This window comes from Elephas maximus, chromosome 15, assembly GCF_024166365.1.
Source record: "Elephas maximus indicus isolate mEleMax1 chromosome 15, mEleMax1 primary haplotype, whole genome shotgun sequence".
Lineage (NCBI taxonomy): Eukaryota > Metazoa > Chordata > Mammalia > Proboscidea > Elephantidae > Elephas > Elephas maximus.
The window spans coordinates 41,043,201-41,062,740 of NC_064833.1; the positions used below are offsets into that span (position 1 = coordinate 41,043,201).

Consider the following 19,540-nt stretch of genomic DNA (forward strand, 5'->3'; position numbering starts at 1 on the left):
TAGTAGATGAGCTCTTAACCACTATGCCACTAGGGCTCCTAACTAAGTACTTAGTTTCCGGAAAAAGAAACATATGTTGACTCAATTTTCATAAATCAGATATTTTATAAAGAACTACAAAATTTTGGACCAGCTCTGGTCCAGTATTATGAGCACTTCCAATCTCTCTTCAGTGATAACTCTAGAGCAGTAATTCCCATGCAGGGGTGATTTTGAGCCCCAGGGGACACTTGGCAATGTCTGGAGACATTTTTGGTGGGACAACTGAATTGGAGGAGTGGTTGCTCCTGGCATCTAGTGGGTAGAGACAAGGGATGCTACTAAACATCTTACAATAATGAACAGGACAGCCCCCACAAGAAAAATTATCTGATCCCAAATGACAATTGTTCAGAGGTTGAGAAACCCTGCTCTAAAGCCATAAGCTTAAGCTAAAACTTAAAAGGTAGAGGAGGGGCACATGTATCCTGGTCGGGTTAAAGCAGATGGTATGAGGCTATGTTTTTTGTTGTTCTTAATCTAATTCACTCACTCATTCACATACTCATTCATTGTTCAACAAATATTTACTGAGTACTTGTATTTGTCAGGAAACCCTGATGGCGTAGTGGTTAAGCGCTATGGCTGCTAACCAAAAGGTCCACAGTTCAAATCCACCAGGCACTCCTTGGAAACCATATGGGGCAGTTCTACTCTGTCCTATAGGGTCGCTCTGAGTCAGAATCAACTCGGTGGTAACAGGTTTTGGTTTGGTTTGTACTTGTTAAATATTACTATGTAATATGTCTTAGGCTGGGTTCTCTGGAGAAGCAAAACCAGTAAAGCATATATATAGCAAGAGAGAAAGATTTACATCAAGGAAACAGCTCACATGACTATTGTAGAGGCTGGAATGTCCCAAGTTTGTGGATTAGGATAGAGGCTTTTCCTGATTCACATAGCCACAGGGGCTGGCGAACCCAAGATTAGCAGGTGGGAGAGCAGGACTCCTGCTCATAGGCTATGAGGATCTGCAAATGCCAAGATCAGCAAATAAGCTGCTACCTCAAGTCCCAAGAGCTGGAGGCAGCTGCAGGATCCAGAGAGGGCAAAAGCCAGAACGTCCACTTATATTTGGACGCAGGCTACATGCCCAAGGAAACTCCCTTTCAGCTGACTGGCTACTCACAGCAGATCCCATTATGGGGTGACCACATATAAACACTGAGAATCATGGCCCAGCCAAGTTGACACACAATCTTAACCACGACAGTCCACCCCTTGTCAACTTGGCACCTGTACACGTCTCCACAAACCATACATATTCTCTGAATAAAGACAATTACAAAGTTATACTTGTGCCTAACGTGATACAACTAACACGCATACAACTGAAAATGCACTAGCCCTGTTTACATCTTATATTTTATAATTGAAGAAAACAAAAATATTTGATGCACACATACAATGGAGAAATACTCATAACAATTACAATCCTTGTTTCTGCAACCGGTTATATGGCCATAACTGGTATTTAGAACTACCTTCTTCACCACCCATTCCATATTCCCTTTGCCCTCAGCAAGCACGTCAGCTGGTCATGGTTTTTTGCCTGGTGGGGTGACCCAAACCTTCATTCCGGAAGGGTCTGGGCCATTAGTAGTCATGTCAGAATTGGGTTGCTGTAGTTTTCCATTGACTTTAATCACAGGGCATGATAGTACTGAGACACCCTAAGGAATCTCCTGCATTCCAGACATACTCTTCTTTACCTCCATTATGTGATATTGATACATTTTCTTCTCAGTAATCAGGATAATCACTTGATTGGGAGGAAGGGTAAGCAGAGGATATGCGTATCCACAGGATACCAGTGGCATAGCTTTCAGCACCACAGCAACACAAGAGCCCCCCCACCGTATGAAAAACTGACAGACACATGGGGGTTAAATATATAAAACCAAGAAAAACCAAACCCACTGCCATTGAGTCGGTTTCGACTCATAGCCACCCCATAGGGTTTCCGAGGCTGTAAATCTCTACGGAAGCAGACTGCCACATGTGTCTCCTGCAGAGCCGCTGGTGGTTTCAAACCGCTGACCTTATCTTCACAATCCTTTGAATGGTAGAGACATCAGATATAACCATTTACAAATAAATGATAACCAAGTTATTGAATGCTTTGTGTTAGGAATCTTGCTAAGCACTTTATGTATATTACTATTTGATCCTCAGCACCACCTAACCAGGTAAATACTTATTACCAGTATTTTATTGATGTGGAAATTGAGGCATGGAGAGGTTAAGCAACTTGCCTGAGGTAACAAAGTTGAGAAGGGAAGAAACTAAAACAGGTCAGGCTACTGGTGAAAGTCTTCAGTAATTTTCTCAGAGTTCAAGTCATAGGTTCTACTTATTCTGCTCCTCTGTTTATCACTGTCATAGGTTATTCCTTATTCCTCAAAATACTTTTCACCTGGGGTTTTCATGACATTTTCTACTTTTGCTTTTCTGCAGTCTCCTTACACCCTTATTCCACAAACATGCTGAGTATGTAAAAACCTAACAGTTCCTATTTCACTAAAAAATGTTTTGCTACTTAAAGCATGAGACAAAAACCTAACTTATCTGTTTCCTAAAGTAAATTCACAATTTACTTATGCAGAGAAATTTTTGCTTCCTCTAAAAAGGCATATATTCTATATAGGCATGTATTTGAGACATAAAGAAATGTCAATTTTCCTTTTTTAAAAAGATTTATTTTTAATGTCCTCTCAAATTTCTGGTGCCTAGCACAGAACTTAAGCAACTTTTTAAAAATTAGCTTTTAATATATTAGTCATTTTAAGTGAGTCACTGCCTAAAAGAATTTACTTGGGAGTCAAAGAATGGTAAACTTAACATCTCAGAAATAAAACCCAATCCATTTGCTCATCCATTCAGCCTACTATGAATCTCTGCTGAAACTTGGAGAAAATAAAAAACACTGAAATTAAACTGGTCACTGGAAACTCTTCCCAGTGTACTAGTTACAAGTAGTCCCGACTTACCACAGGGTTCTGTTCCCAGGACTCCAGGGTAAGTCAGTCCTGACATAAGTCGAATACCTCATTTTCTTTTTAGTTTTCAATATTATTGCCTTTTATTATTAGTATCTTTATAAATCTGATCTTTGTCTTTGGGGATTGGAAACATTACAGATAAATTTACAGATATAGTATCAACAGATTAAGTGCTGCAACACTGTGTGTAGTAAACGCTAACCCAAAAAACCAAACCCAGTGCGGTGGAGTCGATTCCGACTCATAGCGACCCTATAGGCCAGGGTAGAACTGCCCCATAGTTTCCAAGGAGCACCTGGCGAATTCAAACTGCCGATCCTTTGGTTAGCAGCCGTAGCACTTAACCACTATGCCACCAGGGTTTCCGTAGTACATGTTAAAAAAAATATTACCAACCATAAAATGTACAAAAGAAAGGGGCGGGGGTACAGTGGTTAAGCCTAGTTTGTCTTAACTGCAATAGCCTTAAATCGGGAACTACCTGTATTATCCAAACGCCAGTTGTGACTTCAGGTGAAACGTATTTGTAGAACAGTCTATCCACTGTACTCATCACATAGAAGACAAGGTGCTGGTAGGGACAGGAATCATATCGTGCATCTGCTGCTGAGAAATCTAGTACTCTACTGAACAGTAAAGAGGCTGTGCTAGCTCATCAGGCTCTTTTGCCACCTGTACCCAGGGCAGGGCCCTAGTAGCTGTTCAGTAAAGATGCTACGAAAAATGCGTTATGCTGAAAATAAAGATATGTTCAGAAATCAAGAGGCCAACACGGAGATGAAGAATCAAGAGGCCAGGGTAGTAGGAAGAGTTCCCGGTTCTCACTGCTATGTTACTTTTGCAAGTGGTTTTTGCAGGTCATTCCAGGACTATTCTTTTAACAAATTTGAAGGTAGTGGGGACAGAGACATTTGGTTATAAACTCGTTATCTCTTTGAACTTCCTTAAATTGTCTTGGCAGAGGCCCTACCGTTTTAGGTTGGCACGCTTGTGAGGCACCTGCAATTTCCGCCACTGGTCACCCTTCCTTCCCCCAGTCTTCTGGGCTCCTGGTTCCCGCTCACCTTGCCTGCGGCCAGCTTCTACCATCAGCCGGGTCAACAGGGGACTCTGGGAACTACTACAACCCTCAATACTTGCTTTCAGTAGAATAAAAGGTAATGATTTTCGTTTTAAATCACTGCAGTATGAGGTCTTCAAGTAAAAGCTTTATTGGGATAGAAAAATCTAACCTGTGAGAAACGAACCAGTGTGTTCAAAACTCTGCTTCTTTGCCGCCTTCATTTTAAGGCTTTCGGGATCGCCTCAAGCCCCCCATCTAAGACTGTCTTTTCCCCTCGGGAACTGTAGGCTTTTTGGAAGCCGCAGCGTCTCTTTCCAGGCCTCACCTCCCTCTAGCTCCGCCCGGCCCACCTCACCCCCACGTCGGCGCCCACCCATTGTCCCCTCGCGGCTGTCTTTGCGCGCGGATCCGGGGCTCCCGATTGGAAAACTTCCCCGTCACTCAGCCCACACTCGGGGGCCGGACACCTCAGTCTTTCCCTAGCCTTAAAAGGGCTAAGGCCGTTTTTTTCCCCGAGCCAGCAGGTAAACCCGCGAGGCGGAAGGGAGGGGCCGCGCGCCCAGGTCGGCCTCGCCTAGCGCTGGGGAACGGCCAGGAGTGGAGGTGGGGGAGGGAGCTCGCAACGCCCCCTCTCCCTGACCACCTGGCCGCGCCCTGCCCCACCATCCCGATCATAATGCCAGAGCTGCGGAGCCACTCTCGTAATTCAGTCCCGGGACAGCCAGGAGCAGTTACCACCGCGAAGCACGGGGGGCGGGGCGGGCAGGCAGGCAGCGGGAGACGGGTGGGGGGGAAACGTGAAAGGTCCCGGATGTTGCTGAACCGGAGCCCTTTCTGGAAGGAGTGACTGGCGCAGGCGCAGGAGGACCGAACGAATAGCTAAGGTGGGGGTGGGGAGAGATTTCCTTCCCTCTAGTTGAGAGGTTTTTTTTTTTGAATTGAGAGGAAAAGTGAGCCGGAGGTTGAAGGGAGATAAAGAGAGTGTCGGGGATCCGAGGTGAAAGCGAGGTAGGGGGTAGTGTTGGAAAAAAAAAAAGTTTCCTGCCCCGGACAAGAGTGGAGAAGTTGGAAGCTGAGCGGAGTGGGGAGGAGTGTGGGTAGAGGGAGAAGACGCACGCTCCTCCTCGCTCGCCCTCTAGCGCGGGCGGGCAGGGAGCGCGCGCTAGGGAGCGGCGGTTGCGCTGGGCCCCCAGAGCTGTAGGCACCAATCAACGGTTGCCATAGCAGCGTTTGACGTCATCGTACGTGTGGTGCCCCTGCTGCCGGGGCCGGTGATTGGAGGAAACCCCGTGTCTGCGGAGCGCTGTAGCCTGTGAGCAGCGAGATCCAGGGACAGAGTCTCAGCCTTGCCGCTGCCGCCGCCCAGAGACTGCTGAGCCCCCGTCCGTCCGCCGCCACCCACTCCGGACACAGGTAAGGGGCCCGACTGCCGCTGCCTCGCTCCATTCTTTTTTGTCGCAGACCAGCCTTCCGAAAACGTGGGAGCTTTCCCTGCTCCACATCTCCTCACCCCGGCTTGCCCCGCCGTAGCGGCGCTGAGGCGGAGTCTCCTCAGGCGGAGACGGGCGGCGGCTTCTCTTCCGCTGGTCTCGGGCAGGCGGTTCGCGGCTGCCTCCGGCTGCTTGCTTCCGGATCAGTTACTCGGCCCGGATAAGCGCTGGTTCTCCCTCGTTCCCAGTCTGTGGGGGTAGAAAACGCGCCCACACGCGAGATCCCCGGGGATTCACCCGGCCGCCGGGTCCTCGGGTGAGCGACTTATCGCCGAGGCACCCGGGCCCCATCCGTCCCCTGCCCTCGCCCCCGTGACCCCTCAGCCCCCCTCCTTCGGTGCCCCATTCCTCGCTTCCGCCCGAGGTGGCTGCGGGCATTGCAGTGGCGCAGGTGAGGCCGCCCCCTCCCCGCTCCCCGCTTGCCGCCCGCCGCCCGCGCTCCCCTCCCCCTTCCTCTCCCTCCCTCCCTCCCTTCTCCTCGGCGCAGCCTCCGCGCTCCGCGCTGCTGCGGCGGGGCCGGCCCTCCCCCACCCCGGGCGGCGGCGGCGCGGCGGGGAGCGGCCGGGGGCGCAGCGGGGAGGGAGAGGGGCCCTGCCCGGAGCTGTCAGCCAGCTAGGCCTGGGGGAGGTGGCGCTTCGGGGGCCGTGGGTGAGCAGAGCACGGGAAGGAAGGTTTGGGGTGGGGCTCGCCTGGGACCTGGAGCTGAATTTCCTGGGTTCAGCGGTGGGAGGAGGGACTTCAGTGTACCCGGTTTGGGTGGGGGATGAAGGTGGCCTTTTTTTCCTACATGTGAATGGGCGGCGGAGGCGCTGAGGGGGACCGGGAGATCAGGTCGGGAGGGGATGGGGAAGACAGTGGGTCGGTGTCTCGATCTGCCACCGGGTGGACTAGAACTGGAGAGGCCTTGCCTTCGGTTTTGGACAGATATCCTGCTTTCTGCGGCGGGTGTGCCCGAGCTTAACAGCCGGTGGTGGGCCAGCTCTGCTGGGTGTGGCTCTCCCCCTCCCCCACCTGCTGCAGCTGTCGGGACCTCAGACTCTCTAAATGGGCACCAGCGGTATCCGGTGGCGGAAGAGATGCCGGGTGGGAGAGTGGGGTGTGTCCGCGGCCAGACTGGTAGTGGTTCCGCTTCTGCGGGCGGCGCTGGCGTCCCGGCCCCCGGGCGGGCGGGCGGTCCCCCCAGCACGGGGCGGGGCGCCGGCTGCTCCTCCCTCTTGCTCGGAGGGCGCGGTGGGGGGGGGTGGTTAACACTCTGCGGTAGGTTGGGCTCCTTGACACAGATCCGCCATGACAAAGAGGGAGAGTCGGGGACTTGTGCGAAGGCACAAGCTTGGGTGGGGCCAAGGAGAGTGGGCTGCGGATAGCCTGGATGGAAGGATTTACAGTTCAAAATCACTCTCTGCCGTTTTCTATTACCAAACACGACATCCAAAGTCGGTTAAGGGTTAAATGGGTGCGGCGAGTCCTCCGCAATATAGAGGCGAGGCCTTTTTGAGCACTATGCTGTGAGAAGTCTAATCCGCTTCCCCTTGTACTGGAGAGTTGGGAAGAAAAACCTTTGTACTGGTTTTAAATGATTTTGGGGGAGGAACAGCATTAGCCGATGAGTGTTTCTGAGTTCCTAGGAGAGAAAATAATTTCGAGAACTGATGGGAGGATTACTCGATCACAATATTTAAGTAGTTTACACACTGAGACAGTATATCACATATCCACGCTACCTGATTACTTGTTTAAATACCGGGGACCTATGAGTCAGAATCGACTCTACAGCAGTGGGCTTGGTTTTGGTTGGTTTATTGTGATTTGTGGGGGAAATAGTTGCGGGATTTCCCTGGGAAGGTAAAGGATATCATATTGGAGGTTTAGGTCCCATGGGGAAACCCTGGTGGTGTAGTAAAGTGCTACGGCTGCGAACTAAAGGGTCAGCAGTTCAAATCCACCAGGCGCTTCTTGGAAACTATGGGGCAGTTCTGCTCTGTCCTGTAGGGTCGTTATGTGTCGGAATCGACTCGTCCGCACTGGGTTTGGTTTGGTTTTTTTTTTAGTTCCCATGGTGACAGTGGCTCTAATGTTCACCTTTTAGTAGTGCTCCTTAGGCTATAAGTTTTTCCTTAAAATTGTTTATCCTGTGGGATCATTGCATGGTTTAGTATCTTTATGTGCTTTTAGCCCCTTTCAAAAAGATGTCATTAAGGAAAAGTGTAGAGGAGGTAAAATGAAAAGTCTAGGGAGCTCTACAATGAGGGAAAGACATGTGAAGTCATGGAAAAGGGCAGCTTGAGTGGTAACATTCAATTAAATCGTGACTGCTAGAAACTGGAATAGTTTCATGTTTAAACTGGGACAGTGACATTGGAAACACTTGGAGATATTAAGTGCTTCCAATGTGGAATTTTAGTGCTCCTGGGTGAGTAAGAGTTGAAGTTCTAGGACTCCACTATGGGTATGTTTATTATATAAATATGTGTGTATAAACAAGGTATGGGTGCATGAGGCCTTAGGGTCCGTTAGGTATTGATTCTTGGTTATGTTTTACATTCAAAATATCTTAGAACTAGCGATTTGGTCATTTGTCCCATAAAATTGTCATGCTCTGATCAGCTGGCAAATGTTGGAAAGATCCAGTAGAATTGGGGTGGGAATGATATCAACTAAAATTTAAGATTAAATGCTCCCGATAAGAACCCGCTGTTACGAGAGTAAAATGAGCTGAATTACATTAATTTAACATGAATCATGATTCTGGAAGTATGATAGAAATTGTAAATTTTGAAGGCTGTGTTTTCAATTCGGCAGTTGGAACCCACCAGCCTCTTGGCAGGAGAAAGATGTGGCAGTCAGCTTCTGTAAAAGTTGCAGCCTTGGAAGCTCTATGGGGGCAGTTCTGCTCTGTCCTGTAGGGTCACTATGAGTTGAATTGACTCGACAGCAGTGGATTTGGTTTTTGGTGTTTTCAGTAAAGAAAGAAGACTTTCTTAATTTTGATTCACTATTGATACTGCTAACTAGAGTTGAGATTTTGGCCAAGTGTAAGTGGTGGTTTTTAAGTCAGCCTCTTGACCAAGTGTGCTTTGACTTTATGTGAAATGAGGATCGGCTGAACAAAGACAAGATCATGTAATTTTAGTCCCTGAACTGATGTTAATGGCAGAGTATATATTTTTTGATCATTCTTTGAGGTGTTGACGAAGCTTATTTACAACAGGTATAATTTGAGTCTGTTTATTATTATCTAAATGCTACTTTTTTTTTCCCCTCTGCAGAACATCCAGTCATGGATAAAAATGAGCTGGTGCAAAAGGCCAAACTGGCTGAGCAGGCTGAACGATATGATGACATGGCAGCCTGCATGAAGTCTGTAACTGAGCAAGGAGCTGAATTATCCAATGAGGAGAGGAATCTTCTTTCAGTTGCTTATAAAAATGTTGTAGGAGCCCGTAGGTCATCTTGGAGGGTCGTCTCAAGTATTGAGCAAAAGACGGAAGGTGCTGAGAAAAAACAGCAGATGGCTCGAGAATACAGAGAGAAAATTGAGACCGAGCTAAGAGATATCTGCAATGATGTACTGGTGAGAAACATTCAGTCTAGCATCACTAAAAAAAGCTTCACCTTAATATAGGTTTTCTGTAGAGTTACATTACTCTCAACTTTTTCTTTCTCTGATGTTTCTTTTCCTTTTAAAAATTGAGTGTTCTAAATTTAGAAGTCTTCAAGGTGTCATTAATAAAATGGTGTAAAATAAATGCAACAGTGATTACCAATTTTGATAAAAATAATAGGCTGGTTTGATTTTTACTAATTGGAAAGATAAACTGTTAACGTGACCATTTCAATTATAGCTATAATACATGTAGTAGTTCTAGAGCTAATTTCCTTAGATGTATATACATGGATCCTTGGGTTTAGCATACTTTGTTTTTGTAAGAGAGATGTAATAGGAGACTCATAATAGACACAGTACCACTCCCTAGACTAGATGCTATAATGTTTAACGTAATGAGTCAGCCATGCAGAAGATGCTGGCTTCAACAGAGCTTTTGCCTCTTGCTGCATTTAAATGTTAGAAGTCAACTTTAACCACTGACAACCATTATAAAAGGTTACAAGTAACTCAGGCTGGATTTTCAAGTTCAGTCAAGAAGTATTTAAGTATGCAGCACCTACAGTGTTGAAGCACTGCTTATCTAAAAGCTTAAAAGAATTATAGTACATTTTGGCTAATTTTAATCATGTCTCATAAACGATGGCTTTTTGATCCTGAAAAGTTTAAATTTGAGGATAAACTGGTAGATGATCTAACCCATTAGTATATAATATCTTATACATATCAATACTTTTCTTTTTAATGAATCAGGAATTTTTGGGATAAGGCTCTTTTACTAAATGATTATCCTTAGTATTTGAACTTTGTTCAGGTAAGAACTATTACAATGAATAGTGTGGAATTATTTCTGATGTGGTTGTGGGTTTGGGTTTTTTTTTAAGTTGTGACAGTATTTGGTTACTCTAGTCTTTAATTACTGATGAAATAGTTTAAATTTCTAATTTCTAAATATTTTTCACAAATGATTTTTTTCAGGTTATTTTAAAGAACAGTAATTTTTTTATACTAATTAATACCAGTTCACAGTCACAAAGTTTTATGTGGCAGCTGTCTTGGACACACTGACAGCTGTTACATCATAGTTCTAAGATGAGAAAAGTAATGCTGTTATTGAGGCTGAATGACGGATGTGTATCTTGTGATTTACTAAGGCAACAATATTTTAAGTTTTGAAAATTAGTCATTTTTTTCTATAATAAAAATGTTTTTCCCTGCTTTTTAACTAACTAGTATCTTTCTACATGTTAATTAAATTTTGTTCAGTTTGGTGTTTTTCTCCCAATTATTGTACTTGATAGGTTGCGTAATTTGTATTTTGGTTTCAAAGGATTTGTTATAAATTACTTTTAAGTCAAAAGTCAATTTTAGAAGTAAAAGAGGGTGTGTTAACATTTACCCTCTACTAACAAGCTGCTTATTTTGTGATCCCAGGTAGGTATTTGCATGTTTTCCACACACAAAGTATAAAACTCTTGTAAGTGTGAGAATTTTCCTAGGAAAAGACTAGCACCTTTGATTTGACTTCATTTTGGCTTCCTTATCAAGAAAAAAAAATTACTGTTTAGAAGGAGTGAATGTTAATGTCTAGGTTAAGTTCTAAATAGGTTTATTTTGTTGAAAAGATTATTAAGGGGATTGACACTGGTTACTACCCATGTTTAGAATAGCACTGGCTTCTCAAAAAGTCTGTATGGAATTCCCAGTTCGAAAATTTAGATCAATTAAACTTTAATTTCTTTACATACAAAAGGTTAAAGAATTTTCAGCAATCTTCTGGTTTCAGCCTTGGTCTTTTCAAGAGTAAGGCTCTGTTAGAGGTCTTTGCATTATTCATACCTCTGAACATGGAGGAAGAGATGCTCTCAAGTATTCATAAAATGAATAAGGTAATAGAGTTAGGCTAGCAGCATGGCTAATTTTCAGTCTTTTTTCTATTTCACCTTGGGAAAAATTGATAATAATAGACAGTGTGATTCTTTATAAGAGGGCTTCTTTTTGCTACCAGCTTTTTCTAGGAGGGCATGTTGACTCTTGAGCCCCTGTAGCGCAGTGGTTAAAGTGTTTGGCTGCTAAGTGAAAGGTCAGCGGTTCGAACCCACCAGTTCCTCCTCCTCGGGAAAGATGTGGCAGTCTGCTTCTGTAAAGATTTACAGCCTCGGAAACCCTATGGAGCAGCTCTACTCTGTCCTTTGGGGTAGCAGTGAGTCAGAATTGATGACGGTGGATTTGATTTTCTTTGGTTTATGTTGACTCTGGAAACATCTTGCATAAAATCGTTTTTCCCATTACTAGTAAAATGGAAGAATAAAATGTAGCAGGACTGATACTTCTCCTAGAGAAAAAAAAAATTTGAGCCATTCTACTTGAGGATTAGTAAAGTGTTCATGCTAGCATGCTTTAATATGCTTATATATTTTAAGATCTTACTTATCTGGTGAACATATCAGTTCTGTTTTTTTTTTTTTCCAGAATGTTGGTTTTTAAAAATACGTAATTCTCTCATGGAGTCAGTGCCTTTGGCAAGTGGCATTAGTGATGAGCCATACTTCATTTTGTTATTTTGAACACCTAAAGCTTGGCTTCTAACCAAAAGATCCTCATTTTGAATCCACCAGCTGCTCCTTAGAAACCCTGTGGGGCAGTTCTACTCTGTTCTGTAGGGTCGCTGTGAGTCAATGACAACAGGTTTTTTTTTACGGGTATCATAATAAAGAAAGTATCCTCTTTCCTTCCATAAAAAAGGAGCTTATCTCTAGAGATCTGAGTTCTGGTAACTCATTTGCAGTTATCAAGTATTTATTTAATTTATGCCATTTAATAAACAGGTAAAGAGTAGGGACTGTGACTATTTCAGAAGCATTGTAGGAGCGTTACCTTGAAAAATGGTCACTAGTGTATTCACAATATGGGCGTTTTTGTTTGCAGGATGACTCGAGATTCTTCCTTCTCGTGCTGTTAATTTGAAATTGCAGTAAACGTAGCAATGCAACCTGCCTTTGCTGCCAGATGCTTAGTTGTTAGTTAGACCGAAAGCTCTCTAGGTAGTGGGGAAAGGGAGGTGGGGGAGGGGCCCAGCACTAGTGATCCTTAAATACCTCTTCTGTGTAAACCTGTAAGACGTGCAGCCAAAAATTGGGTAGTCCTTTTGTCTTGCACGTGATGATGATGAAATGAGGAAACGTATACCAGGATACGTAATTCAGACTCAAAATATGTCACGTAAAAAGAGCTCCAGATTGAGACAAAGCAACTTTTTACTATTAATAGCTACTTGGCCTAAGTCCCTCTGAGAAAACTGAACTCAATTAAATGGGAGTAATGTCTCTCCCCCTTTCTTCCTGTGGTGGTTGGAAAGGATCAGGGCAATGATAAACAACCATGCAGACAGTCAGACTCCTTGACATCACATGGACATCAAACATCAATATCCCTAACAGATACTAAGGAGGAAAAGCAACCAAACCAAACTGATAAAATTTTGGAATAAAAATTCAGTGAGATGACTAGTACCCTCTCAAAATCTTTTAAAGGCAACCCCCCCCCAAAAAAAAGTGGGTATCTTCTTAACATGCATGAGATCTCACCTCAGTGCAGCCTGTCATTGTCACCATTCTTACTCTTTTGGTATGGGGGAAGGCCCTGTCCTCCTACCTCCTATCAGGTTGTGTGAAGATTGAGAATCAAGTAAAGCGCTACCTTCTGTGGCCTTCTGTTCATCTCAGCTTTTAAGTTCAGCTTAAAAGCAGTGATAACAGTGCAAGCCTGACTGTTTAGGGCAGAGAATGGCTTCCTGTCATTATAGCAGGCATAGGAAAGGAATTAGTAAATAGTATGTCTAACATTTTGAACGGTTGGCAACAGTAGTTGAGTAATCCTAATAGTGATTCAGTTAACTTGACTGAGTTGCATTTTATTACGCTACTGTACATTTTTATTTGCCAAGGGCAGTTTAAGGTGTGGTTGTTGGGCACTAATTTTTACCTCCAGCCCACAGAATGGCCATTACATAGGGAACAAGGTAAGAAACTAGGCAGATCCTCCTTAATCTGAGTATTACAATTTGCCTTGGGCCTTAAAAACTGCTATATATTGTTTTTAAGATGAAAATTAGTAGCTCATTCATTGGAAGAAGGGCCTCAAAGGAATTCTGCAGTGTTATACTTATCTTTACTGCTTTATAGATAGATTTATATACCTTTTTCAAATGGGGCTTTTGATAGGGTTCAAATGGAAGTGTAAGCAATGTGACATTGTACATACTGTAATCCCTTCCAGGAAGAAATTTTTGGTAATAAAGTTCACAGTCTTTTTTTTTAATCGTGGTGAAATGTGTATAATGAAGCATTTTTACATGTATGGTTCAGTGACATTAATTACATTCACCATGTTGCAACTGTCAACACTATTCATTTCCAGTGTTTTCATTACCTTAACAGAAACACAGTGCTCCTTAAGCAATAGCTCCCCTTTTCCCACCCTATGCTAGATCTTTTCATATGAGTGGGATCACAGAATATTTGTCCTTTTGTATCTGACTTATTTCACTCAGCATAACACATTCAAGGTTCCCCCATGTTATAGCGTGTTTCAGAACTCCAAAGAGTTTTATCATAAGCATTAAGTAATGCACTTGGTGGTGAGGTATTTTGTACAGTTGGGAAATCTGAGCTATGTGAAGTAGAAATGAGGAAAATTAAAGAAGGGGAATGAGAAGATAGATGCTCTCTATTTGTGGGAAGGGGAAGAAGAACCAACAACTTGATCAAGAGCCACAGGTTACCTATCCTTTTTCAGTATTAAAAAACCAAACCAAACAATACAACTCATAGCTGCCCTGTAGGACAGAATAGAACTGCCCCATAGGTTTCAAAGGTTGTAAATCTTTAGGGAAGCAGACTGCCACCTCTTTGTCCAGCAGAGCTGCTAGTGGGTTTGAATTGTGGCCCTTTCAGTTAGCAGCTGAACAGTTAACCATTGCACCACCAGGGCGCCTTTTTTCCCTTTTTTTCAGTAGAAAACCAACACGAAACCCATTGCTGTCGAGTTGATCCTGACTCGTAGTGACCCTGTAGGACAGAATAGATTGCCCCATAGCGTTTCTAAGGAGTGGCTGGTACATTCGAACTGCCAGCCTTTTGGTTAGCAGCCATGGTTCTCAACCACTACACCACCAGGGTTTCTTTTTTTTAGTTTAAAAAAAAAAAAACCTATTGCCATCTAGTCGATTCCAACTCATAGCGCCCCTGTAAGACAGAGTAGAACTGCCCCATAGAGTTTCCGAGAAGCGCCTGGTGGATTTGAACTGCCGACCTTTTGGTTAACAGTTATAGCACTTAACCATTACACCACAGGGTTTCCTTTTTCAGTATAGCAATACTTAAATGAGGATGGGGTCTTTACCTGTTCCAATAAGAGAGAAGACAGCCTAGAGATTCATAGCAATAAGATGAGCTGTGAAGATAGTTAAAAGTGAACAAGGAAAAGATTAAAGGTTTCAAAATTGGAGTTGGAGAGAAAACCTGAGAAAAGTCTTGAAGTATAGGAAGAACATATACACATGAAGGGATCTAGCTTTTTAAATCTACCCAGGAAAGAAAAGAAAAAAAAATTACATTCCTAGCAGAAACATATGAATAAAAAAAGGAGGGAAACAAGCCATGCTAGAGTTGTAATAGATTATGAGTATAATTTTGCTCCTCATTTTTTAATAGCCAACCTATTAGTAAAAAAAAATCCTGCTGGTAGTACTTTGATAGTAGTATAGTAAAAGTTTCCCAGTTAGTTGATTACTTGAAAAATAGTTCAAATACGTAATTAAACATTAATTTTAAATTAAAACAAGTGTATATTGATTCGCCTTTCCTTTGAGCATATGTTAGATGCGTCCTCTGTAAAATGCAGTTTGAGTTTCTATAGTAGAATGAGAACTTAAATGTTTGATAAGCAAACTGTTCCAAATCCTAGATACGTACAATTTTTTCTAGTCTTTTAGTTTTGTCGACTCGAAGCGGTTTTTCCGAGTCCCCTTTAAAACTAGTCTTTCCAAAGCATTCAGCTTCGTTTTCACAGGAACACATCTTTTCACAGGTGTGTTTCATTATGTAGCATCTAAGTAATTAACGTCAGTGTAAATGACAAAGTTTTGGAAACAAACATCAGACTTGGTAATCATGCATCTCTGCTGAAGGAAGCTGGACATTTCAGAAAGTAGCTGAAAAACCTATTAGTCACAGCATTCAGTTCAAGTTGTGGGCACTAGCATTTACCTAGGAATGAAGAACCTAGGATAAACCAGCCTATTTTTAAGTGGAATGTGGCTAATCCAGCAAATTAAAGGCTCTGTAAGAAAATTGGGGCATTTTAGATCATTCAATCAGAACGAGATTTTGTGTCACAAAAGTTTTTTAAGGGAGAGAGCTTTGCTGCATTTGGACCTTTTGCAGCAATTTTGCAAGAGGTGACACTGAAAAGTGAGATGATAGGTACTTGTTAGATCACTAAGGGCCTACCATAATGCTGTAAACTAAAAATGGAGACTCATTAAAGGCCACGGAAAATATTTCAAGGTAAAGAAATAATACCAAAATTTTCCCTTTTAGAAGGTGGGTTGGTAGACAGGTAAAAATAGTTTTGTTTTTTATGATTTGTCCATTGTTTTTGTAGATTTGGTCTCTGATAATCTGCTTCTGTTCTTTGGGTTAATTTTCTCCTTTTATCACTGTCAGAACAGATTTTTCAGCGGGACCCTACATCATAGTTTAATCCTTGCCTTATACATTAAGCTTGTTATTTTTTAGACTTTATCTAAATGACTTAGTGGGCTTGACTTTGGTTTCATTTTCTGATTGCAAGCTGTTTTCATCACGTTGCCTAGATCAAAGGTTCCCAATTAAATTCACTGTCATATTCATTTCTATGGTACACTATCGTGGGTAGTATCTGTGTACCAGCAGTAGTTTTACCCTTACTCTCCCACTTGTAGAATAAATTTATCCTTATAGAATAAGCATAAATTTAATTTAAATGGACAAAAGCTAAACTTCAGCGTAACTTCCTGTTGCTGGTGGTCTCTCACTTGACACCTTTATTGTTCCTTTCTGGGCTGTACACTGCATACAGTTTTCATCCTTAATCTTTCTAACACACTACTTTCATTCTATTTGCTTGTTCTTTGCCAAAATCCGCCATACAAAGCTTTTGACTCTTACTGTCCCAGGTCTAAGGCATTGCTAATTCCCATCTTCATGGCCTGAGGGTTTCTGCTTCATTACCCTAATTTAGAATTTATTTTAAACTTGGTGTCTAAGTAATTTTCAGCTTAAGAGGTTTGACTCCATTTTTTCATTCTCCTTGAAAACAGGACCATTGATGTTTGTGGTATTTAGTATATATTTATGTTTTTAGGTGGCGCAAATGTGAATCTGGCCTGGAAAGAATGGTGTACTTAGCCACCATGTCTGAACAGTTCCTACTGTGTACCTTTGAGCAGTGATCATTCATTCTCTACATGTTCTCTAGTCAGTAATTCCCTGTATGATGAAAAACTTGAAAATTACTGTGCAGCAGCAATTGTCATGGATTTAGTTTTTGTATTTTCTGCAATAATGTTTTTTTAGTAATAATGTAATGAATAAACCCATTGCTGTCAAGTCACTTACTACTCATGGTGACCCCTTACGTTACAGAGTAGAACTTCTACTTAGGCTTTTCTTGGCCGTAATCCTGGAAGCTGATCTCTAGGCTTTTCTTCCACAGTACTGCTAACCTTTAGGTTAGCAGTCACAAACCATTTCCGCCATCCACGGGCATCAGTGTAGAATAGAGTCCTATATTTTGGCTAATTTTTTTTTTTTTTTCAATTAACATCCTCTTCTTACAGTGTAGACCTTTGGGCAACAAAGCCATCTAGGTGAGTGTAGCTGATTTGTTATCAGCATGATCCTATTATGTGGCACATGTACATTTGTTTACATGCGTTGGAATAGATTACTAAAAAGTTTCAGCATACGAGCTTTTGTGGACTTCTTTTGATTTATTGTTGTGAGTCTTCTCTCAAATAAGATAGATGCTTTCAATGATAACCACAGGTAGAATGCGAGGTAAGAATCTAAGGACTGTCAGCCGAATGTTAATCTATAAAGTTAAGTAGACCAAAATAAGACTTAATTATTATCCCTGCATTTAATTTGCAAGGAGTGCCCAATTTTTTTTTTTGTACTAGAATTTCGATTATTTGAGTGTAATTGGAACATAATTAGAGAACTTAGAAACATTTTTAAGTGAGGATTAGTTTCCAACTTGCAGACAGGTTTTAGGACCTAAGGGTTTTTAAAAATGGGTCACATTACCAAGGAACTCAGTAGTGAGTTGAGTGTTTCTCATCTAAATGATTAATTACACATGCGTTTCTTAGAGAGACATACTTATTTCTTCTGTTGGTCCAAGACTTGTGAACTGCCTGTTCATAGCCCATAAATACGGTGGGTTTTTTTTTTTTTTTTTTCCTCCTTAAAACACAACAAACATAACTCCCTATCAGGAACTGCCAGCTCATCACCAGTAAATACTTTTTTTTTTTTTTCCTTTCTTAGAAGAAACACCATTTCCCAGAGTTTAGAATGACATAGAATCTATTTGGACCACATTCAATTCAGGGTCACTTGATAAAAATCCTACTCAAAACTCATTACTTAGAATGCGATTCTATGGAATGACATTTGAGGGCAATGTTGTATTAGTAGGCTGTAGTATGCGTAGAACATGCAAGTTTTCAATTCAACAGTTTCATCAGTACTTTAATACTGTGTTTGGAAGATGTTTGGAAACGTGTCATCTCAAAGTGATTGTGCTGTTCATTACATGCTGTTTAAGAGTAATGATTTTCCCTTCTGATTGTTCCTGTCTGATACAGGGAGTTATCATCAGACTGTTTCTTTAATGTGGACCATAAGGATAATACGTGATGAATACGCTCACACAGTAAAGGAAACTAAAGTACTGCCTTACTCTAGAATGCTGGTACAACTTAGCACAAGCTGTGCATTACTTCTTGGGTTTGAATTATGGACCCATTGTATGACTTTGGGCAAGTTATATCTCTCTGTGAGTCTGTTTTCAGATATTCAAGATAGGAACGATAATAGTATCTACCTCATAAAGATCGTTTTGAGGATTTATTGAATTAACACACCCCCATGGTGGTAACAAAATATTGTTTATTTTCTTTTGTATCTCTGATATTACTTCAGTACATCTTGGTTAAGAGGATTTAATAAATTGCTAAACTCTTTAAACACTACTTACCGGTTTATAAGCCCTGTGTTACATGCTAGGAGCAAAGAAGAAATGTATTGCCCCTGCTATTAAAAAATTCTGACAACCTAGAGGGGAAAAAAGATACGTACACAGATAATACAAGGGAGCAAGTGAGAGAGAATGTACGGTATTGCATGTTAGTTGAATACGGAAAAACTGGCCTTGTTCCCAAATTTAACCTTTTTAGTTGCACTACAGAGTTTATACACAAATACACAATGTGCGTGTACTAGTTAAAAATGCTGTAAAAAAAAGTTTCTTTCTCCTCTTTTTTGTTGTACATTAGATGTGTACAGAGCAAACCAGTTTCTCATTAAACAGTACACACATTATTTTACGACATTGGTTAGCAACCCCACCACATGGCGACACTCTCCCTTCTCAATCTTGGGTTCCCTGTTACCAGCTTTACTGTTCTCTCCTGCCATCTAGTCCTTGCCCCTGGGCTGGTGTGCCCCCTTAGTTTTGTTTTATAGGCCTGTCTAATCTTTGGCTGAAGGGTGAACCTCAGGAGTGACGTCATTACTGAGCTGAAAGGGTGTCCTAGTCTCTGTCAGGCCAGCAAGTTTGGCCATTCTTTTTGAGTTAGAATTTTTTTCCTACATTTTTCTCCACCTCTGTCCGGGACCCTCTATTGTGATCCTTGTCAGAGCAGTCAGGGGTGGTAACCGGGCACCATCTAGCTGCACTGGACTCAGTTTGGTGGAGGCCATAGTAGATGTGGTCCATTAGTCCTTTGGACTGTCTTTCAACTACTCTTGTAACAGGGATTAGAATAAAATTTAGGCTGGCCTTAACATTTTTTAATATACCTTTGTTTTATGGTTCCTTGTTGATTTAAGAAAGTTAATTTGGGAAGATTTGGCATCTATTACTGAGAAACACATTCAGTTGAGTGACCTGGATATAATCTGTCATTCATTCATCCTTAATTTTCTACCATTGAAGTTAAGCAACCTCTATCCTGGTTTCCAACTTAGAATTTTACTCTGTTAGGCCAATATTACACAATATTAAATTTAAA

General features: G+C 42.1%; 1 protein-coding gene across 2 annotated transcripts in view; it reads left to right on the forward strand.

The window, feature by feature from the left end:
- Window positions 1-5,333: 5,333 nt before the first annotated feature.
- YWHAZ (tyrosine 3-monooxygenase/tryptophan 5-monooxygenase activation protein zeta) overlaps window positions 5,334-19,540 on the forward strand; it is a 34,817-nt gene continuing 20,610 nt past the window's right edge. The window contains exons 1-2 of one of the 2 annotated variants that reach the window (XM_049853814.1): window positions 5,334-5,517; window positions 8,861-9,165. In XM_049853814.1, the coding sequence (XP_049709771.1) occupies window positions 8,872-9,165 (294 nt within the window). In that variant the 5' untranslated portion in view covers window positions 5,334-5,517; window positions 8,861-8,871. Of the gene's footprint in view, window positions 5,518-5,576; window positions 5,851-8,860; window positions 9,166-19,540 lie in introns of those variants that run through there. The other variant, XM_049853815.1, reaches the window with a different exon arrangement.